Source organism: Oxyura jamaicensis, chromosome 2 (genome assembly GCF_011077185.1).
Source record: "Oxyura jamaicensis isolate SHBP4307 breed ruddy duck chromosome 2, BPBGC_Ojam_1.0, whole genome shotgun sequence".
NCBI classification, from domain to species: domain Eukaryota; kingdom Metazoa; phylum Chordata; class Aves; order Anseriformes; family Anatidae; genus Oxyura; species Oxyura jamaicensis.
This window is the reverse complement of record NC_048894.1, coordinates 62295571-62319470: the sequence shown is the minus strand read 5'-3', so window position 1 is coordinate 62319470 and position 23900 is coordinate 62295571. Positions and strand designations below refer to the sequence as shown.

Genomic DNA, 23900 nt, shown 5'->3' with positions numbered 1-23900 from the left:
AACACCAATGATCTGTAATTCATTCCAAGATGCTACATTTCAAAAACTTACCGTCTGTATTTCCTCTCCTAACTAAAGCTTGAGGAGTGGGAGGGAGAGGGAAAAAGATACCCACAAAACTCCCTTTTAGAGAATATTTTATGTAGTGATTTTGCTGGGAAAGTACCCTTGTGTGACGTAATATTCAGTGCAAGAATTTCAACCTTATGTCTTGAATTTGACATCATTGCTTGTTGCTGCCACTTCTTAGTTTTTTAAATTTTATTTTGACATTCAAGTATAGGCTTTTAAAGTAAATTATACTATAGAAGTACTTTGCCCAGAAAAACTGTTGATGTTCTACAGTTGGTTAAAGCTGACTGATAGATGGTAGTTTGTGTAGTTGTTTCATTTTATCATTTGAAATGTCTTTGTGTGGTCACACATTAGCTTTGTGCAAAGGAAAAATATTATACAAACTCTCTTCAGAGCTCAAATGATTCACTTCCTCTAATGTCAGAAGTACTAAACAGTGAATAAATGTGTAACTTACAATTCCTGGTGTTTTTAAACAAAAAAAAAACAAAACTACCACCACCACAATAAAAAAACAACAACTGTCCAAACAACCAAACTCCACAGCTATTGAGGCTACCATTTTTGGAGGGCATATCTTCATTTTATTTTGGAGAACTGTCATGCTATACTTTCAGCAATAGTGAACAGACATTTCTGTGTACTAAACTCTGAAGTTTTGCTAGCTTCTATGTAGTGAGTAAGGCTTTTTAAGTTGCAGTGCAGAAATGATTAGAGCCAGGAGGATTAAAGAAAGAGCAACAACAAGCATGTGAACACAGAAGTGTTTGTGAATAAATTAAAAGACATGCATTACTAGAACATCTGTTGGCATCTAATGAAAGAAGAAAAGCAAAGAGCATTGTGTGTAATTTATGTTTAAAGTTGGATTTACACCTGAAAGAGAATGGAAGTGAGAGTATGGGGAGTACAAACCTCTTCTAAAATCCTCTATGAACTCAAAATTTCCGTAGAGAATGTTGTTACACTAACGCTTATCCCTTCTATACATTTCTTTTTTTTAATATATGTATGGGTAAAGCTTCCCTCTTGGTTTGTTCTGTTTCTGACTGCACAAATGCTGCATGTCCCCCTCCTCTTCTTTTAATAGTTTTTTTTTTTTTTGGGGGGGGGGCCGTGGGGGGGGGGGACAATGTTCTCTTTTGATTTAATCTTCCCAGTAATCTTCATGTCATTTTCTTTTCTTTGCCTCTTTCTGTTGATATATTAAGGTAATCTATGTAATGTGCTTTATTATACTGCTTATGTGGTGATTTATAAACTATATGATCTTTCATGTATATTTGACAATGTGTTAATTTTTTGTTAGGGTTGGGAGACCCTGCTTCCTTTTATGTTGCTGTGATTTTTCTTTTGAATGGATTAATGATGTCACTGTTCTTCCTATATGGCACATACCTCAGGTAAGGCAGTTGAGACTACTTAATTAGTACTGGTAGTCTGCTTTTACAGTAAAATTTTTTTAAAAAGGTAGATGCTAAAATATTTTGATGGTATATTGTTTGTACAGTAGTAGTATTTTTACTGTAATATATACATTTTCACTGAAAAGTAGTGGGACGGAAGCTTGTTGATTAAAGTAAAATGTTGATGCTACAAAAACATGGAAAATTTCATTGAAGTGGTATCTCATTGCTACCACTGTGTTGTGAATAAAACTAATTGTTATGCAGTTTTTAAATAATTTTTGTCCTGATGGTATTCTTAAAATTACCAGTGTTACTCATTTTTAAACAAAGTTTGAATGACACTGCAATTGTTGAATGACGACACTGGGGTTTTTCAAGTGTTTTTCCTCCGATAATACTGCATTTCTTTCAATTTTAATATAACTGACAAGGCAAAATGTTTTTTAAGATAATGCATTCTTTTGCAGATATACATATAATTCCTTTTTCAGTGAACTTCTGTTTTCAGTATCTGACCTTAAATTTCAGGAACCATAATATATTTCATACAAAAGAAATTCCATGTTCTACAGAAAAAAAAAGCAGCAGAAATATTTGTACCTCCCTTTTCATTTGACTGTTGTGAAAAAGCTGCTACTTTTTTTTTTTAAGAGATTTGTGCCATCCCCCCCATCATTATGTGACTTCACTGATGTTTGTTCTCCTTCTGCTTTCTCTGAAGCATATGGTGATGGTTCAGATAAAGAATAGCACAGGGCGGGAGCTGAATGTGATACGGAAAAGAGGAAGTTCTGTAGTGCAACTGTCAGACATTTGGGAGTAAAGCATGTATGTGTTCCTTAACAAAGAAAGTAAATCCTTCATTTTTTGAGGAAGTAGGTAATCTTTCAATATTTGTATGACTAACGTGTCATATTTCTCTTAAGTTAGGTATATGGAAAGCCACATTTCATGTATTAATGTCACTGAAAAGTCAGTAATGTCTTATACAAGGAAAGTACTGAGAAATTAACTACTGAGTATTGAAAGTAATTCAGTTTTAAATACAAATGATCTGCAATGTACGTAGTCAAAATGACTAGAATGTACATGTAGTTCTTTCAAGTTGTAAGCCACTAGCTATCTGGGGTTATGAAAAATAACAAGTGACTATGCAATTTTCTGGAGGTAGGATTTTGATCTTTTTTTATTTCTTCTAAAGACGTTCGTAGTTTGATACCAAATCTAGATGGCTGCTTAGTCATATCTATATGAAGGTTCCTCATAGTCAAGGAAATCTGGAATACTAAGGCTTTTGTTTAAGGTGTGTAAAACTGAAGAACTGAATCTGGAGCAATGCAATTCTACTGTGCTGAAGTAGGAATCTTATGAATTGGTGTAGGTATCCTTCCTAAAGCTGATTTTTTTTCTATGCCTTTTGAAAGACGTTTTCACAGCACCTTACTCATTTGGTGGGAAACCATCCTGTAATATTTTCTTCAACTTTTCATTTATGAATTTGGTAGCAACGATCATCTCAAGTTTACATAATTGTTTTTTTCTAGCTTTTTTTCCTCCCTAGCTGTTTGTGAAACATATAGTCTTTTTATTTCATCCTTTTTTGCTTTTGGTCTCCTTGTAAATTTGTCTAGTGATGGAAGGTAATAGCATAGTGGAAGACCACTCTCTTACTTTCCAAACTAGCATCTGTTCCCATCTGTGCTTGTCATCCATACTCTGTTGTTCCAGGACTTCAGATAGCAGAAAGGTAGTTGCTTTTCTTTTGTAGGACTGTTTTTTGCTGTTTAACTCCTTAAAAAGTTTCCTCTTCAAGGTTAGAAGATAACCAGATAGTATCTCCCTGTCCTAGCACACTGTGTGTGCCCAAGGTTAAGAAGGGGAACAGAACCATCCTTTTCGAAAGTGAGCTGATGTTGCGTTTGGTTAGCTGTAGTGTGAAACTGCGACCTCTGGTTATACAAAGGCACTTGGGAATCTTCTGGTATGATGCAAGTTAGCTTCAAGCTCTGGAGCATTCTCTATTAAAACAATCAAAGGGACATGTTGAAAACTCATACTTAGGTTTTGTTTTGTTTTAGTTTTATGGGTAAAGGAATGGTGTTTAGATAAGTGCTTTATGCAATTGACAGATTCCCCCTTTTCCCTCTATTCTTGCAGTTGAAGGACAGAATGCATAAGTTGATTGTCAAATACTGGATCTCAAGGAACTACCAGTAAATTTCCCAAATCTCCTTCTGACAGTGCTTTTTCAGTATTCTGTTTCTTGCATGTTAATTAACAATGAATTAGTGCAAGTCCCTGGTGACTTTCTTTAGGCTTCATCTTATTGTACCTGGGGATTTAAAAGACAAGTTGTTTTATTATTCCAGACCTGACTCCACTAGACTAATAATTAACCGTTCAGGTCATCTGCAGTTCTTTAAAACAGAATAATCTAAATTTAATAAAGAATTAGTAGCTTTTTAAACATGGGAGCTATAGCTTCCAACAGAAGGGCCTTTTCAAAAACTATTTTGTGTATGTACACCACCAGTCGTAGTATGGTATAAGAATTTCAATGGGAAGAATTATCATTTGTATTTTTATATTGGCAATAGAAAGGTTTAACTACTGTATCCTCTATATGATATCATTGCACTATTAGAAAATAACCCATCTTACTCTATACTAAATATATCCCTCTGTGAAATAGGCTGTGTTCATTTGCTTTTCTTGAAAAGATAGTGACAAGGTGCATTTCCCTATTATATGCTACAGATTTTCTGATCTATTCTCATATGGTAGAATAGCAAAGCATGATAGATCTGAAGCATTCATAATAGAATTAAGACCTTATATTTTAGACTTAAAGGTTTTATCGCTTTACATAAATCTTCATATATTTTTTTAAGCAAATTTTTAGTTTTCTTTTTTTTAAGACTTTTTAATAGTAAACATATCCTCTTGGTCATTTTGGGCTTTTAGCATTAGATGCTTTTAGTATTTGCAGAATTAAAAGTTGAGTTTTATGTGCAAGAATGCATGTTTTCTGGAGGTTGTTTTAGCACTCAGCTGGTATCTTTAATCCCGTGATATTGTACCCAGAACTCACTGATTCTGTTTGACCTGTATATTAGTGTTAGGTGAAGATCTGAGAGGATTTTTTTTTGAAATCTTAACAGCTGGCTGCTATTGCAAAAATTTTATTTCCTGTCAAATTCACAGTAGAAATGAACTTTTTTTTGTACAAAAGGGTTGCTTGATTTATATCACAGAACATCAGTAATAACAAATTTATCCAAACAGGTAGGAACATTATCTATTGCTGTTTTGAGGTGAAAAAAGTACTAAGTACTATCTTTGGTTTTAGTGTTGAATCCATGATACTAACTTTTCAACAGGTAAGTTTAATTTATTTAGAAACCTATAAAAATCCTTAAATCAAGGGCTTAAAAAGCTTCTACCTGTCAGTGTCACAGTACTTTGCATAAGAATTAAATTGTAGCTTGCATTGACTTTGTTTTAATTTTGAATTAATTTTTGTATATGTTTTTGAGCATGTTTGATTCGGTTATTTAACAAAGTATTACGTTCAGATCAGTATTTGCAAAGATGCCCTTTGGGTGACTGAGCATGCAAGTTCTCCTCCATTTGTATTGCTTGGAGTTCTGTTGAAACAATGAATTGAACAAAAACAAACAAACAATAAACAAAATTCAAAAAACATTCTGCACTTCTCATGACCAAAGTCTAGGTATGCTTAAGTAGCTGCAATTGCAGGCTGTAACTAGTAGGATTCATCGTTACTGCTGATGAAATAATATAAAACAAAGCCTTTGACAAACAGAATAGCTATTTCACATGTTTATTTACATTGAAACGGGTGTTCTACAGAAGAAAAAAAAAGATGTGGAAGGAATGGTTTGCTTTGGAGTAAACACTAGCTGACTGCCTAGTATTTTAATATTTTGTGTACTCTATAGATTGCTTTTCCTTGATGCCTGAAAGCATTTTTGTTTTCCCCAATAAACTTAGCTGTAAGTTAGTGTTGCTTCATATTTTTGAAGCAGCATTGGCCGTTAAGAGTTTCTGTTGTAACTGTCTTTCATGTTCTTTTCACAGTGGGAGCCGTCTAGGAGGCCTCATTACTGTGATGTGTTTCTTTTTCAACCATGGAGAGGTAGGTCTCCCACGTCCCATGTTTTTTTATCTTTTTTTTTTTTTTTTAAAGACTTAAGATTGATCTCATTTCCTTGACGATATCAATGTTGCTTATCTAATTGGGGGTGAATGTAAAAGGTTGATAAGAAAGTAATAAGACTTTACTGAAAGCAAAATACTCTACAACTTTTATGTATCACTGTCCAATGTGTCACTTTAGATTAAAAACAAAACAAACAAAAAACAACAAAGTAAATATATTGTAAAGTGGTTCTGAGATTGAAATCTCAGCGGGACAATAAATTCAAGTTTCAAAACATCAAAATCTCTTTTTGTCTGTGTTCCAGACATAACTGGGCTAGATGTACCATGTGAATAAGCTACAGAAATGGAGCAGGTTTTATTTAGATTGCTATGTGTTTTACCAGAAATTCACGAATACCAAACCAGCAAAGAAACCCATTAGTACTGCTGTGCTATATTCTATGGCCAGGATGCACAGAATTTAGAAACTGTAAATACACAGAGACCCCATAGGAGAGCTTCCCTCTCTGTGGATGACAGGACCTGGGGGAGGTGCAGGGTAGAACAGAGATAACATGCTTTAGGGAAAAGATGCATGTTAGTATATATATTTACAAAATATGTATTTTATTTGTAATTGGGGTGCAACTTTGCATTTAATTTATACTTTATAAGCATTTATTTTACACTATTAATTTAACATATTTGTAAAATAGCAAAGCAGGCAGAGAATTGAATGGTCGAGTGACTTCTCTGATAAAACGGTATTTTAAAAATGTCTTTAAGATTCTAGGAACTGAAGTAGAAGGGATGTCATTGCATAAACATGCTATAAACTTCTATAAATTCATGATGGTCCATGTTAAAATAAATTATTTCTTTGTCCCATAGTAGTAAAGAACCTGTAATGCTGAGTATTCAGTGCCTAACTTAACCATTATATTTGAGGCATGAAGGCTCTATTACCATACAAATACAGTTTATGTTAAAACACATTTCGCTTTTAGACCTAGATGGGAAGAAAAAAAGAGTTGTGACCTTCCCAGTCAGTTCTCAGCTTCCTTAGGCTGTGTGGTTGCATTAACAGTTACAGAGCTTTTTCTTGTCTATGTACAGTCAGGGGTGTACCCTGGCATATGCGTCTATCTCAGAAGCAAAAAGCTTCTTAAAGAAAGAAGCTACCAAAGCCTGCTTTGTCTTGAATGTGTCCTGCCTCCGTGCTTCTATTTCCCCTGTAACTTCCATTCCTCAAAATATCTCAATTCCTACAGTCCTCTCCTCCATTTGTTACAGTCACGTGTACTGTACTGCCGCCTTGGCTGTGGCCCATTCAGAGCTCCTTGCATGATGGTCCTGCTGTGCCAGTTGGCCAGTGTCAGGTCAGCACTCTCTCAGTTCCCATTGTTGCCCATTCTGTAAAGAAAAGTGTTAGTTTGTGTTCACCCCCGTGTGGAGTAGACAAGGCTCCCTTAGGAAACGAGATAAAAAGATTTCAGCTTAGAGGTATCCTGTTGACAGGATTGTGAGGTTTCAGTGAAGTACAGAAGTACCCTGGATGGAGCCAGGGTATTCCTAAAGGTGACACATACCTTGGGGTTAATCGCTGTTGTTGGAGTAACACCTCACCACAGAATCACAGAATGGCCGAGGCTGGAAGGGACCATCTAGTCCAAGACCCCTGACATAGGCAGGGATGCCACCCACTAGATCAGGTTGGCTGAGGCCCATCCACCCTGGCCTTGAACACCTCCAGGGATAGGGTATCCACAGCTTCTCTTGACAGCCTGTTCCAGTGCCTCACCACCCTTCTGCAGTGAAGAATTTCCTCCTAAAGCCTAGTCTATCCTCTTTTAGTTTAAGACCATTCCCCCTTGTCCTACTCCTTCTTATTGGTAGGAGGTATAAATGCTGTAAAACAGGACTTAGTTTTACCCAAAATGGAGCTCCTTTCATCTGAGAAGCTTCCCGTGCTGCTACGTGGAGAGCAGCCCATGCTGGAGCAGTCTGCTCCTGAAGGACTGTGCCCTGTGGTACGGCTCCCGGGCTGGCACTTATCAGGCCAACAGGCATTTGCTTCTACCCCAGGTTCAGGAAACTTTTTCTATCAGCCTTTTTCCTGCTAGGGCATGGTCACCTTTATGGCTGCTGCCCTCACCCAGTGACCCAATCCCATGATAATTTCCAATCCCCCAAATGACTTCTGTCCACGTTGCTTTTTAGGATTTATTTTTTTCTTAGATGCGGGGCCTGGCCTGGTGACCTGCATGGTCGCTAGCTCCTGGCTCCTCCTGCTGGGCCCTGCGCAGCCATGACGTGTCCCTGGTGTTGGCATTCAATGGGGACCGGGGCTGTCTGTGCCCGTCCTGCTCCCAGTGCCAGGAGAAGCTGCGGACAAGCTGTTGTGGCATGGAGGGGCTGCGGTCCCTGTGCCTGGGTGAGACGCTGTGGGACTGATAGTTGGAGGGGCTCTGCTGTTGCTGACGCTGCCCCAGCCCTGCGTTGCAGTGGAAACTGCTCCAGGGCTGGTGGGCCGAGGCGTCCTGCATGGGGTGTGGCACCAGCGTCACGATGGCAATGATGGGGCAGTGGCAGAGCGGGCAGGTGGCTCTGTGGGTTGCCCATGGCTGGATGCACTCTCTGCAGAAGGAGTGCCTGCAGGGGTCCACACGAGCTGCATCAGCCACTGGGCCCAGGCAGATGGTGCAGGTCTGTTCTCTTGGGACCTCCTCTCGCAGCTTCTGGTGTGGATGGCTCATGGTGCCCGCCTCTGTCCTGGCGTGGAGATGCTTGTCCTCCCCAGGACGCTGCTCTGATGACAAGTGGGTATCAAGCGCCTCTGGTCCTCAGCACCTCCTTCATGGGTCGACGGCAGAACCTGAGAGACTTGCAGCCCACCACCAGCACCTCAATGCCTTGTGCCCCACCAGAAGGATCTCAATGCCTTGCCTGCAACCAGAGGGATCTCAGCATCTCATGTGCCCCCAGAAAGACATCGTCTCATGTTTGAGCAGAAGGACCTGAATGCCTGTTCTCAGTGCCAGGAGAAGCTGTGGACAAGCTGTCGTGGCGTGGAGGGGCTCTCCATCCTCTTGACACCCTCCCTCAGATATTTATATGCATTTGGAGGACGAGCCACTGGAGAGCAGGTCTGCATAGAGGAATCTTGGGGAGTTTAGTTGATATCAAGCTGAATATGAGCCAGCAGTGTGCCCTGGCAGCCAGAAGGGCCAACCGTATCCTGAGGTATATCAAGCACGGCATTGCTAGTTGGTTAAGGGAAGGGATTGTCCCTCTCTACTCTGTGCTGGTGCGGCCTCACCTTGAGTGCTGTGTGCAGTTCTGGGCACCACAGTACAAAAAGGACATGAAACTGTTGGAGAGTGTCCAGAGTGGGGCTATGTAGATGGTGAAGGGCCTAGAGGGGAAGACATATGAGCAGCAGCTGAAGTCACTGGGCCTGTTCAGTCTGGAGAAGAGGAGGCTGAGGGGAGACCTCATCGCAGTCTACAGCTTCCTCACAAGGGGGAGTGGAGGGGCAGACACCGATCTATTCTCTTTAGTCACCAGTTAAAGGGCCCAAGGGAATGGTGTCAAGCTGTGACAGGGGACATTCAGGCTGGATATCAGGAAAAGGCTCTTGACTGAGAGGGTGGTCGCGTGCTGGAACAGGCACTCCTCAGGGATGTGGTCACGACACGCCTGTCGGAGTTTAAAAAGCATTTAGACTATGCTCTCAGTCATGTGCTCTGAATTTTGGGATAGACCTATGTGGTGCTAGGAGTTGGACTCGATGATCCTTGTGGGTCCCTTCCAACTCAGTATATTCTATTCTATGATTCTATTGTATTCTAATTTTTAGTGGGAATAGCCATTTTTATTTCTTTTGTTTGCAGGTCAAAATTAACTACTCCTTAAAATATTTTCTTCTTCCATAATGCTTATATCAAAAAATATTTACTTGAACCAATTTTATTCTTTGTCAACCTTGACTGAAGGTGTCTGAATGGACCAACCTTCCCCATTTCTCCTCTTGAGTTAGAAAGTTTGTAGGTTTCCTCTGCACCTTTTGGTTGATTCTGTTCATTTTGTGAACAGAACTCTCTTTTCAGCAGTCTTTTCTGGAGCATATGTTAACATCCATCAGAGTATTTTTCCTTCAGCTTTTTTTCACGATTAAGTCCATACTAATTCTCATTTGCCTTCATTTATTTTTGCCTTCTGTCACTTACACAGTCAATTTAGTCTTGTGTGCAACAGAAGAGATGTACAGGAACTGATGTGTTTTCCTCATTGAAATTGCTTTATTTGCTTTGGATTACATGTTGTGCTAACTGATTGCAGCAATGGGAAATGGTATTTCAGACTGGGGGAGAAGCTCTTAATCTCCTGAGGGTTGTATTTGTATGTTTCCTGGCCACAGGTTCAGTGCTACCTATCTTACAGAGGTTGGCTAATTAAAAGAGAATTAGATAAAGGAGATGGGTAATACTGTTGTATAAGCTAGGTCTGTGTAAGAAAAGCTATATAAATATTTTGTAAAAGCATACTTAGCAATTTACAAAAAAAAATCGAGTGCTAAATATGTATAAGCATGATTCTCTCTGTTGCAACAGTAAATAAATACCATTTCATGATGTAGTTTGTTCAAACTATTTCTGCTAAATCCTGGGTGAAAACCTTCTAGGTGCTAGTTACATAGTGGTAATCAAAGCTTTATTTTACTTTTGCTGGTAAACCTTGGATTTCAAAGTGGTTGTATTTCCTTTGTTGAGACTTCTGGTGTTCTTTATAACAGATTCCATTTAAAGTATGATTGCCTGCAGGTTAACTGCTTATGCATCTGAAACGCCTCTGTATGTAAAATTGAAATAGTGTGATGAATATTACTTGGTCATGTATGAACATCAATTTAAATTGGAAAAAAAAGAGTATAAAGTAATGTGCTTACCTGTGAAGTTAATATATATATATATATATTTTGATGGTCATTGCCATCTGTAAGCATTTTCTAAAGAGCTGAATAGAAAGATACAGGATGGTAGTTAAGTAGTTGAGCTGTTTGCCACAAACCCGAAGAAATTCATGAAAAAGCTATTTGGTTGAATTCATTGTATTATCCTTTGTTTTAGGAGAGTTAAAGAGTGAAATATGTGAATAAGAACAGCTGTGTAAGAGCTTAATTTAATCATTAGGTTTTACTGGCCTATTTTGAATAGCCCATTCTATAAAATTTTCCACGTTGATGCTGCTAGAAATGTAAAATGTTTGCAGCCTAAATAGCTCTAGTGTAATGAAGAGTATGTTGGTTTCTCCTTCAGATCCTCTCCTCACACTTTCTCCATGTAAGAGTAGCAAGTCACTGCCTGAATTTGGGAATCATTTCAGTTACGTGAATGACTTTTTACGTTCAGCAGAAGCAGAGCCAAGCAGCTGCTTTCCTGTCTGTTTCTTGGGATATTCTCTAGCTGTCATACTTAATTTTGGAAAAGCAGTAATCTATTTTAATTAAACGGTGCCTTATACACCTTAAGTCTGAAAACTGCATCATTTTTCCTTCTTTTTTTCTGCTTCTTGGGTTATGTTTTGTTTGTTTGTTTTGTTTGTTGGTTTGTTTTTAAGCTTGTGAATAAAAGCTTGTGTAGCTTGGGTTCTGCTTTACTGAAGTACCTGTGTCACTCATTTTAAAATACAAATGCATTGCTTTATGAAAATAGAGCAGCAAACATTATCAGCTAACCCAGTTCTTATTTTTAGTGCACTCGTGTCATGTGGACTCCACCTCTTCGTGAAAGTTTCTCATACCCATTCCTTGTGCTTCAGATGTTGCTTTTGACCTATATTCTCAGGTACCTCTCAATTTATACTTAGCTTTTTACAGTGAGTTTAAAAGAGAATGTCACCGGGCATGTATTAAAGTACATTTATTTAAGTATTTATTATGTGCCTTGCTGTGCTGTAGGAATGATATCATTAACATGGAAACCTTCCTGTGGCTGTGATGTAGCAGACTCTGCACCAGTAAAACTGCAGTCATGTTACTCATTTATTAAAAGGAAAATCTTTGCAACTTGAAGACATGATTAAAATAAAAATGAGAATCGCTAATTTGACAAATACATGTCTAAACATTTTTTTTAAAAAAAGTTTTTGACTGATGTCACTTCCTTCCTCTGAGGAACTAGCTCAAAACCCCATCAATTGGTTTTGGCCCTCTTGGAGAGTGGTATGTTGATTGCACATAAGTTTATGCTATGCAACAGAGGATTCTGTAGCACCCATAAGCTAGAATGTTCTTGCAGTTTTTCTGTTTATTAATTCAGTCTTTTAGAGCAATCTAGTTATAATAATGCAGGGATGCCCCTGAATTTGTTAGTCCTGCTTTTCAGTGGCTGTTTCTGGCCTGCAAGGTGATTGTGTTACTATTTTGCCTTTGGTTTGAAAATAAGCATGACTAGTTGAAAAGCCCTCAAGTATTAAACTCCAGCACATCAGATTTGCAGTGTATTTGTGATTTAGCTGAATTTTGTTGTAGTTACTGATGATTAAACCAAAAATATATTTCTATCATCTGTCACTAACGTGTGTTTGTTAGGTAAGGAAAAAATGCATGCTGTCTAGAAAAACACTTGAAAAATAGTTTGTAGAGTGATTGCTAGAGTTCATATTATAATGACACCTCCTCATTTAATGCTAAATTGTGAAGTCAAACAGAACCCAAGGAAATTAAACTCCAAGTTAGGTTGATCCTAGTGTATATATTCTGTATCCATAACTGACTTTTTTTTTTTAATTAGATACATGCACTTCTGTTCTTCAAATGCTGGTACTTAAGATAGTCTTTGATCTTGCTTACCAATGAAGAAGCAAGGTATTTACCCTAGGCGTTTCAGAGCAAGGATCTGAAAAGATGATAAATATTTTAAGATTTAACTTTCAGGTTCTCAGTTAGAGATACTTCTTCAAGAGCAGCTGTGTTTTATGTATAGTAGTCTTCTAATGTAATATAGGAAGTATATTTGAAAACGAGACTAGAACTTAAATTCTCTGTTATTTGCGTCACTTAAATAATAGATTAAACTCACGCTTAGCAGGACTTCCGATAGTTAATCTTGAGAGATTTTAGGCCTTTTTAGGCCCTTAGAGTATTTTGCAGAACTTGTTCACACTGCTGTGATCTGTTGGGTTTGGGTTCCTTTCAGAAGAATATTTATGATCTCCTGATTTTTGGAGGCCACTTGGGGAAACTTGAATCATGACATGTTTCTGATGTGATCTCAAAGCTAAGATTAAAAAAATAAAACTTTTCTAGGAAGACATGGAAAATAAAGTGTTTTCAGTCAAAGGTGACTTCCATGTAGTTGTGATTGCACTGAAATCCTTTATCAGGATTGCTGGCAAAAAAAAAAGTTGCAGAAAGTAAATATGAAAGAAGGGTGAGATAGAATGCTAGAGGAGTAAAATCACTGTTGGGTGCAGACTGTTGTGAGAATAGTTGTGAATTCAGCTGAAAAGAAAATGTTTGTGACCTGACTGTACTTGTTACATGAAGGTGGACCGCTGCACGGTTTTGACTCGCTGTGTTACATACTGCCAGGAAAAGACAAACTTGGTAATGAGTGACTCAGCATATTGTTAAGAAACACGAAGCATCAGAACTATTGTTTTTGGCAACTGATGGAAAAATGATACTAAATTTACTTGAACATTGTTACTTTTAGTAGATCAGTATTGCTAGCTAAATTCCAATGTAACTTTATTATTACTTTTTTTTTATTCCATTCTCTGTTGTACTTTTTTGATAATATGCCAATATCTATGTAATTTAACTTACTGATACCTATTCTGTCTCTTTTTCCCAAGGATTCCGAATATTAATACAGGAAGCTTGATTGCACTGTGTGTTTCTAATATCTTTTTCATGCTTCCCTGGCAGTTTGCTCAGTTTGTTCTTCTAACTCAGGTAAGACTGTATCCACCTTTGCATAGCCTCTTTGTCTTCTTTAGGCAAATTAACTACTTTCTATTGACAGTCATTGAGTCCACAACTATTCTGTTGCTTTCATTTTAGCCAGGTTTTACCCTTGCTCTTAGGAAAGATTCACTCCATTTATCACACCATTTTTTTTTTCCTATTCTTAAATTTAAAATTTGGACACCACGCAGTCTTCTTTTTCTAGGACTAAATAATTTACTTATTTCTTAAAAGCAGCCTAAGGTCACTGCATTGGAACAAGTGCAGAACATGGGAAAGCTTTGTATATTGAAGTACAAAAATAAAAGGTGTTGATCTTACATTGCTTTGGGCTATTCAGATTTTTTTTAGAGAGCAAAGTTTGCATGGCATGTGATATTTGGCATGATTTTGCATGATTTCCTATTTAATTTTAATAAAACTGAGAGTAGTGGCAGAATTTCTCTGTCTGAGAGCTCAAGCAGTTGAGTTAACTTGAATTAGTGCTGACATGCAGTGTATGCTAATGTGAGCAATAGGATACTGGTCATACAGCACAACATCTTAATGCTTAAATTGACTGAAATGTAACCTGTTGATTGAAATCCATCCGTCTCCATACTTTTTGCCTTGTCTGTTGCACTCAACAGAGATGTTGCTTGGTTTGAGTCGATAGTATATATCGATTGTTCAAAATTGTGTATGCAAATGTCCTAAGTGGAGAAGAAGAAGCCATTAAACTCTGTAAGACATTATAAGAAATCCATTGCTATAACCATTATAAGATGTTGAGTCTGACACTTACAGGTTTGATTCATAATTTCATGAATTTTCCTTATGACTTTTAGCAAGCTACCTAATCAGTGAATCTCATTTTCCTCAGCAGCAAATTGTGATGTTTTAATGCTGTGCAAAAATTTGGGGTTAGTTAATGAATGCTTTTATTTTGTTTGTTCTGTTTTCTAAAAAGTGAAAGATGTGTTTAGTGCTATGTTGTGATGACTTCCATTTTTGGAAAACCAAGTACCAAATATGTTTGATAACCGTTATTCAGAGCAGCAAAATTTAAGTTTCTTTAAATAAGCTGTTATAAAATGTCTAAGTATGCACTTATCTAAAAAGCAGCAGTAAAAGTTGGTTTATGATTGTTTGAGTAATTAGTTTTTTGTATGAATATTTGCTAGAGCAAGTACACCACTGTAAATTGTTTTTTTTTTTTTGCTTTCAATTCTAGATAGCTTCGTTATTTGCTGTGTGTATTATGGGTTATGTTGACTCCTGCAAATTACAGAAGATACTCTCTGTTCATATGGTAACTTTTTTTTTTTTTCCAAATTAAAACCTCTCAAACAGGTTAAAGCATCAAAACAGTGTCTGAAGTGTTTTCATTAGTTACAAGATGATTAGAAATGTGCAATAATAGAATAGAATAGTTCATTTGGAAGGGACTTCAAAGATCATCAAGTCCAACTGCCTGACCACTTCAGGGCTAACCAAAAGATAAAGCATATTAAGGGCATTATACAAATGCCCCTTGAACATTACAGGCATGGAGCATCAACCACCTCTCTAGAAAGCCTGTGTCTGACCACCCTCATGGTAAAGAAATTATTCCTAATATCCATTCTGAATCTTCTCCAGCACAGCTTTGTGTCATTCCGTTCCATTTCATTGTTGGTTACTAGGGAGAAAAGACAGGTACCTCCCTCTCCACTTTTTCCTCAAGAAGTTGTAGAGAGCAGTGAGGTCACCTCTTAGCTTCCTCTTCTCCAAGCTAGCCAGCCCAATTGTCCCCAGTCTCTCCTCACAGGACATGCTTTCCAGCCATTTTACCAGTTTTGTTGCCCACCTCTGGACACTTCCAAGTATCTTAACATCCTTTTTATATTGTGAAGACCAGAACTGCACGCAGTAGTCAAGGTGAGGCTTCATCATTACTAAATAGAGCAGGAGGATCATCTCTTTTGGCCAGCTGGCTATATTGTGTTTAATGCATCCAAAAATGCAGTTTGTTGTCTTGGCTGCCAGTGCATGCTGCTGACTCATGTTGAGCCTGCTGTCAACTAGCACCCCCAGATCCCTTTCTAGAGAATTGTTCTCTGGCCACTCATCTCCTAGTCTGTACTTGTAACAAACATTACTCCACCTCATGTGCAGAACCTGGTATTTACCTTTGCTGAACTTCATGCTGTTGATAATTGCCCAGTGCACCAATCTGTCTAGATCTCTCTGTATGGCCTGTCATCACTCGAGGGAGTCAACAGCAGGGGTTGGAGGGGCCTGGATTTGAACATTTGATCTTAAATGTTTCTATATCATAGTGTCAGAAACTAGGATCAGTCTGATGCATAGTAATTGTTGAACTCCATAAAAAATATTGACCTAAAAGATTTGTAGAAATATTTGCCTTGCCTTTTTGTTTCTACTTATTCCATGAATTCAAAGATGCATACATTCTCAAACAGCAGACTGGAAAATATACTAAAAATAGAGCATGAACAATAAAAAGTTGAAAAGATAGCATTCATCTTATGCCATTAGTTAATGGAAACAATAAATGAGGTGTTTGCAAGTCAAAATGAGGAAACCCCAACTAGAACTGGATTTTAAAGACTACTGACATCTGGACCACAAGATAATGTTCTGCTCAAACTATTTAGAGAAATGTTTAGAATGAAGGGCAAAAAAAGATACAATATTAGTCTGAAAAAAACTTATTTTGTCAAATTGATGAGAAAGTCAAAGTCAGGAGATGATAAGTAAAAGGCAAGTGCGTTTCAGCATGTTATACATGGTCTTCATTTTTGAAACTAAGATAATGATCAGGTCTGCTGCCAGGATTTTCTGCTGTTTGAAGAAAGACTACAATCTTAAATATATAGGAAGATGTAAACTTTTTCTTTTTAAGAAATACGTCTTTTTTAAAATGACACTTTTGATAAAATTTTGCAATGCAAACTCAGTGGGGAGAAAGTGTTTTTGCCACATAAAAGAAGCTTTTATCTAAGTGATATTTCATACTTTTTTCCAAACATTTTGATATGCTGCAAACGGTAAATGAAAGGCAGTAGTAAGTTCTATTCAGCTCAATTTCTATCTAAAACTATATATCAAGTGCTTGTTCTCAGTCACACTTATAAGGAAAATTTGCAAATAAGCATCTTGGTTTAGTAATCTTTTGGCAGAAGCAGGAAAATTTGTCATTTGGCTTATGGCAATAAGTGTATAATATTGGTGCCAAAGTGCAATAAAAGCCTAATTTCAGATCATTAAATAGTTGTGTACCATTATAGAGAAAGCTTTCTGAGGCTGGGTAGGAAATGTAATTCCCAAGGTGGGAAATGTAATTCAGCTTGCTTTCTCTTAATAGGGAAGCACAGTAGGAGATCAGGATGGTGCAAAAAAGTTTTTTGTGTATTTCAGCTTGACTTTCAACCTGATGTAGCTGTTCATATGATCAAACAGTCAAAATTCTGCTTCATTTAATTCAGTAATGGTTATTTTGTAAGAAAGAAAACAAGCATTTATTCAGTACTTTTAGTGTTTGTCCAGGACTCTGAAAGGTAACAAACAGAATAGAGAAATACTTTTTTTTTTTTTTTCCAAATTATTGCATTAAATTAGGAATAACTTCAAAAATGTAACAAGTATATCGGGCAAGATGAGTTAGTCTAATGATTTATCTTTTTATCTATATGTACTTTATAATATAAAATAATACTGTATACTTGGCTATCTGTCACAATTAAGTCATAATCAGTGTTTTCAGAACAGTTCTCTAAGCCAAGTATCATGCTTGCGCTTGTTGCAAGGGTTGTGTCTTTAATTATAAAGCTGTTTGTGTTACAACATAATAGTTAGGCAATTCTTAACCTTTTCTATTGTAAATTTAATAATTTTAATTTTCTTTTTTCAGGTATCTCTTGTAGTGTGTTTTATTTTGATGTTCGGTAATTCGATGTTATTAACATCATATTATGCTGCATCTTTAGTAGTTATCTGGGTAAGTTGTTTAAGAAAAAGAAAATTAATCATGTACTGTTCTGTATGTATTGATATAAAATGTGAAACTGCTGCATTACAAGAAAATTGACAAATCTTTTATGTCACAAACAGACCTAAAAGATTTTTGGAGATTGATTAATTTTTCACATCAAGACCTCTTCCAAAGGGAAGCTGAGTTAGGGGTTAGCTGTCTTCTTTATTTAGGCTAGGTTAAATTTTACAGGATCCATACCCTTGTTAACAGCATCATAATATTTGACCGAAATAATTATGAAATAAGAACATGAGCAAGAAGTCTTGTTTTAAATGCTTCTTTCTCTGAAACTGCAAATACAGAACAAATGACTATAACTTACCTAACAGTTTCATAGAATCATTAAGGTTGGGAAAGACCTCCAAGATCATCTGGTCCAACCATCCACTTACCACCAATGTCACCCACTAAACCATGTCCCTAAGCACCACCTCCAACCTTTCTTTGAACACCCCCAGGAACGGTGATGCCACCACCTCCATGGGCAACCTGTTCCAATGCCTGACTGCTCTTTCTGAGAAGTGTCTCCTGATTTCCAAACTGAACCTCCCCTGGTGCAACTTGAGGCCATTCCTTCTAGTCCTATCACTACCTACCTGTGAGCAGAGGCTGACCCCCAGCTCCCCACACCTTCCCTTCAGGTAGCTGTAGAGAGCAATAGTCTCCCCTTGAGCCTCCTCTTCTCCAGACTAAACAACCCCAGTTCCCTCTGCCGCCCCCCATAGGACTTGTGTTCCAGGCCATTCACCAGCTTCACAGCCCTTCTCTGGGCACACTCCAGGGCCTCGATGCCCTTCTGGTACTGAGGGGCCCAAAACTGAACACAGCACTCGAGGTGAGGCTTCACCAGAGCAGAGTAAGGGAAACTATAGCTCAAATAGTAGTACAGAGTACTATTTGAAACTATTGAGCCGTATTCCCAAGTGTGAAATTACTCGCTAAAGGCTAATCTCAATATTCGCTATATTCATTTATACTTAAGAGAAAAAAACACCTCTAACCTCTTTTAGTTTCATATGGTTTCTGCTAAGGGAATTATGTACATGAAATAGGAGATAAGATTGTGTAAACTGATCTCCTTTAGCATGCTACAAATAATCTCAATTTCTGAATCTTTTTGCCCCTGCTAGAAGCATGGGGTGACCTCAGTGATTTTTGTTTGTTTGTTTACTTTTTTGTTTTGTTTATATTTTGTCCTTCAGTAAAAGAGTAGTAATTTCTCACCTGTGTTAAGAATTAGCTCCTTTCACTATGGTAGTTGTTGGAATAGTTTTTCTTACAAGCTTACTCTACTTGCTTGTAGTAGCTTCTGTAATTATATACTAAATATAGTTACATTGAGTTTCTTGTCTATTTTCTGCTTAGAAAAAAAATATTTGTTGTTTGTCTGTTATTTGACTCTATATAATGGCCTCAGCCCATGTCACATATAGATGGGGTTCTAAAAGCTTTTAAGTTGATTCTCTGTTTTTCTTAATGATGTTGTTTGTCAAGGCATCTTAGAACAGATTTTCTATGTGTCATAAATCAAGAACAGTGTGAAACAGAAAATTCCTGGTTACTTTTTCCCTGCTTGTGTTCTCTTGCCTTGTATGAAAAATTTGTGTTATGCTGCCAGTAATTTATTTGTTGCTTCAGAAGGCTCTTGTTCATGAAAGCAGACATAATTCAGTTTCCTGTTGTCTTTGATTTAAAGAAACTTAGAACTGTATAGTATAAAATTTTACTTGGTAAAGAGTAGAATAGTCTTTGATTAATCATATTTAAACTTCAGTAGGAATTTTTATTTTGGCATGTTTTGCCAGTGCAGGGTGAAATCACAATACTGTATGTTGATTCTGTTCATTCATATTTCACGTGTTGATTCTGGAATCTAGTGTGTGGTGGTGTGTGTGTTTATTTATTTACTTTAAGTAGCTGCATGCTAAAGCAGGTGCTTATTAAAATAAAATGTCGTTCAGGATACTGGAACATCTTCTTGATATATCTTACCTGGAAATATATTTTCATTTTATTATTAGGGAATTCTGGAACTGAGTCCAAGGGTCTTTAAAAGGTGCAGAGGTCAAGTCTATCTGTGGGTAAGGAATTACATACATCTTGAATTTCAGAAAAGAACTATGACTTTTGTTTTAATGAAACAGAACTAACTTTTAGTTTGTTTTCTAGCAGCAGAAAATCAAGAAATACAGATAAACTGACCTTTTCAAGTAAATTGTCCCTATTCCTAGGAATTAATTTTAAAATACTGAAGGATGAAAAGGAGCATAAATAAGCATTTATTTCACAAAATTAAAATAACATTAAAATGGCAGCACACTTAATTTAAACCTGTTTGCAAAATCTAAGATCTCTATGAAAATCTCTCTAAACCAGAAAGCAATTTAGAAGATGCAGTTAAAAGAATAACAGTGCCTGGTAATTTGATGGGGATTAAGATACTACACTAGTGATTCATTAAAAATATGTCCTATATCACCATTCTTTTAGAATATTTTTGATAACATCAAGCAACTTACTCTCTTCTTGTACTTAGTTATGTCAGACTAAAACGATGTAGGGACAAGTAGTTGGGGTTTGAGGGCAGTTGAAATAATGTCCAAATGTGGAGGAGACCCCCCAAACTCTGACAAATAAAATACAAAACTGTAGAAACCATGAGAAACAACTTGCTGCTTAAGATAAAACGTTAACTTGTAAAGATGTCTTTAATGGGAGACTACTAAGACTATCCAGGTGCTTAAGACCATTCTCATTAAAATGAATGGTAACCTCTTACCAAAACTGGATGAAATCCATACAGTTATTATACAGGCATTAGAATATAAAGGCATTAAAATGAAAAAAAAATAACAAACTGTATTGTGTGTGTAACCTGTCAATGTAACTAATTACCTGTAGTACCAGGGAATTGGGAATGTAGACAGATCTTGTATCAGGTTTTTAAAAATGAGATCCAAGACATTTGTGGAACTACAGACCAGTAAGGCCAACTTTGTAGAAGAACAAATACATGAATAAATTTGTTGAAGATACACGTACATGTGATATAACAAAAGATAGGTCCGATGCAGCCTCTCTAAAGGAAGTCATGCCTGGCAAACCTATTTGACTTCTTTGAAGGATATAGATAAGGGTGTATGGGTGAATGTAATGCACTTGAATTTCAGAAACCTTTTGGGGAAGATATCTAAGAGGTACTGTAAAAGGAAATAAGCTCCATGTGATAAGGTGTGAATGTTAGAAGGTAAGAAACAAAGGGTGGGATTAAATGGTAAGTTTTCAAAAGAAGACCACCACCACCACCCAAACTGTATGTATAAAATATTTGAACCTAAATAAGCAGAAAAATTTTGGTATTCTTATTAAAAGTTCTCTGAATACATCATTGCATTTCTGAGCAGGCATCAAAAAGGGAAGTAAACGATGAAAGTTATGGAGAGTGGACTCTTTCCAGAGAAAGCAGTAATTATTTTTTATTTATTAAGCTCATACTTGCCATCCTAAATATTATATGCAATCTCAGTCAACATATCTTTCTATATCTTTCTTAAAAAAAAGGCAAATGAAAGAATGCCTTCCCCCCAAATGCAAAATGTACCACAATCAAATATAAGAAGAGAGGATATGAAGATAATTATTAATAAAGAATTGCTAAATAGCACAGATTTTAAAATAGCTTAGAATTCTACATCTTGGAAGGTGGAGGTAAACATAACAAAGCTAGTGAGTAGAAACAGGTTATAATTACAGTTTATTTGGTGCTCCTTATGTTGGCAGTGGTAAATTTATATGAGAGAATTATTATATTGTGGAAGCAAAATCAGAAAAGGATTAGGTACCTCTCAGGCACTTATGTTAATTTTCAGCCATTAAACATGATGATTCAATGCAACCCATAGTCACATAAATATCATGGTTATGTTAGGGTAACGATCAGTTTGCATGTTTTTATTATATTCTCTCTGAATGTATCTGCTGCTGGTCCCTGTCGTATGCATGATGCTGAGCCAAGCTTTCCTACTCAGCTGGGCTTGTTTTATAAGGAACTAACTAAAAGAAGATTGCCTAGAATTTTATCCATTCTAGTAGTTTTAGTTACATTTTATAAACATGGTATGTAACCCTTTCTGTCTCCTTGAAGTTCTATTTTGAGATTATCTTGAAAAGGTACTATAAATCAGCAAATTCCTTCAAAGGTTTCAATTAGTGGGGTAGTACAACCTGATAATTACAGAGAGGCTGTTGGTAGAAAATAATCACGGTACACCACTATATGCAAAACAGATGGAACTGACAGTTTGGCTGCCCTGTTTAAAGTTTACTTTGCTACATCCTCTGCTACAATGTCATGTGCAGTGATACAGCCAAAATATCAGTTAATCCAAAAATATTTCAGTTGAAGTAAGGGAGGGGGAAAATACAGAAAACAAAACAGAAAACCATCCAGTGTATTCAAATTTCAGAAGTGTAACTGGTTAGAAATGATTGTGTATCTTGGTGGTAATGTAGAGTTTTGAGCTAGTCACTAGACTAGCTTTAGTCACTAGCTTTAGTAATCTTTCTGAGAAAGGATGGTTTTATTTAAAAGTTTGTTGAGACACATTTATTTCGTTCTGAATGTATTTTTAAGGTCATTGAAGGATGTGCCTGGTTATTTGGGACAGTCACCTTGAAATACCTAACTTCTTTAGCATTTGGAATAGCTGATGATGTAAGTCTTCTTTCTCTTATGCAAGTATATGGTGTCTTTTAAAAATATTTTGTTTTAATGCTTTGATTTCAGTCTCTTATTGATATATTTTCCCAAGATTCTTAGACTTCTTTTGCAGAAATGGGCTTGTGTATTTGCTTTCTCATTCAATATGAATGAAGACTTTGAGGTATTACGACCTAAGTTTTTGAAAAGACCAATGTGTGTACTGTTGAGTTAATAAATTCTGTGTTTGTTATGAAATCTGGCTTTATAGAGCTCTGTTTATTTTTGGTGTCTTTTACCTATAACTTTGTTTTATTTACTCTGTTTCTTGATTCAATTTCTTCTGAAACTCATTTTTAAGGCAATTCTTTAATGCTTGTTGTAACTAGGACTCCTAATTGCACTTCAGTGCTTCTACTATTCAATTTTTTAAACCGGTCTATGTAGATGCTGCAAACCTAAATGTAGGGGCAGTAGGTGAGAAGCTCATATCTTAAAATATGCATATGCAAACTGTACTCCTGTTCAACCCAGTTGCAGTGGTAACATCCTTTTTCTGCTGCTTTCTGCTTTTTCTTTTGTCTAATCTGTTATGATCGAATATATCATTTAATCTACTCAAATACATTTTTGGTGCATTTATAACATTATTGTAAATTATATAGTCTTCTGATTTAATTTAAAAAATGATACATATTTAAACTACTTGTTTGCAGAAAAGTTTTTTGTTGTTTGTTTGTTTGTTTGTTTGTTTGTTTTTTCCTTACTGCAGCTCTTTTTTTTGTATTTCCTACCAGGCTCATATAGGTAATATATTAAAATCTAAATTTATTGGCTACAAGGATTTTGACACGTTAATGTATACCTGTGCTGCAGAGTTTGACTTCATGGAAAAAGAGGTAATGTGACCAAATTATATGTTTATGGAAAAGGGAGCTTTTTGATTTATCTCCATTTATAACTTGAAACATCTGTGAGCCATAACATACTACTGACATCATCAGAATTCTTTCTTTTTTAAGTTCCAAGTACTTACTGATGATGTTAGAGATGTTAATGAACTTCAGCTAAATTTAAATGTTGTTTTTTTTTTTTCTTTTAAATTTGTTAAAACTAAAAGTGTTTTGATTTCATATCTAAGAAGCATGCTTGCTTTACTAAAAGAAGTGCTTGTTCAGGGATATATGAAAGGTCAAAGGTCTACAAAATTAAGATTTTGTGTCCGTCAGTAACTGATGCTGAGCAGAGGGAAAATGTGATGAGAGACACAAAGGTGAGGTGGATTTAGTTTACAGAAAAGTATCGAGGTTTCCATGTGTGTTGTTAGTAGACTTTTTCTAGTTCATCAGTATCTAAATATGTGTTCAGAACATTTATAGATTAGTCAACCCAGAACATTCAAATTATTTTGAGATACCATCTACTTGAAGTCTTTGGGTAATTTGCCAAAGAAAAAGGGGAATAATTTTCTAATGACCCTAGTATTAAGACCTCTAGTGACATTGCTGGGTGGAGTTCAAAGAAGTTTCTTTTTTAACTTGTTTTGCTCTTGTTGTATATTTG

General features: G+C 36.4%; 1 protein-coding gene across 2 annotated transcripts in view; it reads left to right on the top strand.

Moving 5' to 3' along the window:
- The window catches only part of DPY19L1 (dpy-19 like C-mannosyltransferase 1), a 54420-nt gene that overhangs the window by 13145 nt on the left and 17375 nt on the right, over nt 1-23900 (top strand). The window contains exons 7-15 of one of the 2 annotated variants that reach the window (XM_035316952.1): nt 1385-1478; nt 5586-5643; nt 11403-11494; nt 13509-13608; nt 14834-14911; nt 17516-17602; nt 19660-19719; nt 22272-22352; nt 23135-23236. In XM_035316952.1, the coding sequence (XP_035172843.1) occupies nt 1385-1478; nt 5586-5643; nt 11403-11494; nt 13509-13608; nt 14834-14911; nt 17516-17602; nt 19660-19719; nt 22272-22352; nt 23135-23236 (752 nt within the window). The remainder of the gene's footprint in view (nt 1-1384; nt 1479-5585; nt 5644-11402; nt 11495-13508; nt 13609-14833; nt 14912-17515; nt 17603-19659; nt 19720-22271; nt 22353-23134; nt 23237-23900) is intronic. The other variant, XM_035316954.1, reaches the window with a different exon arrangement.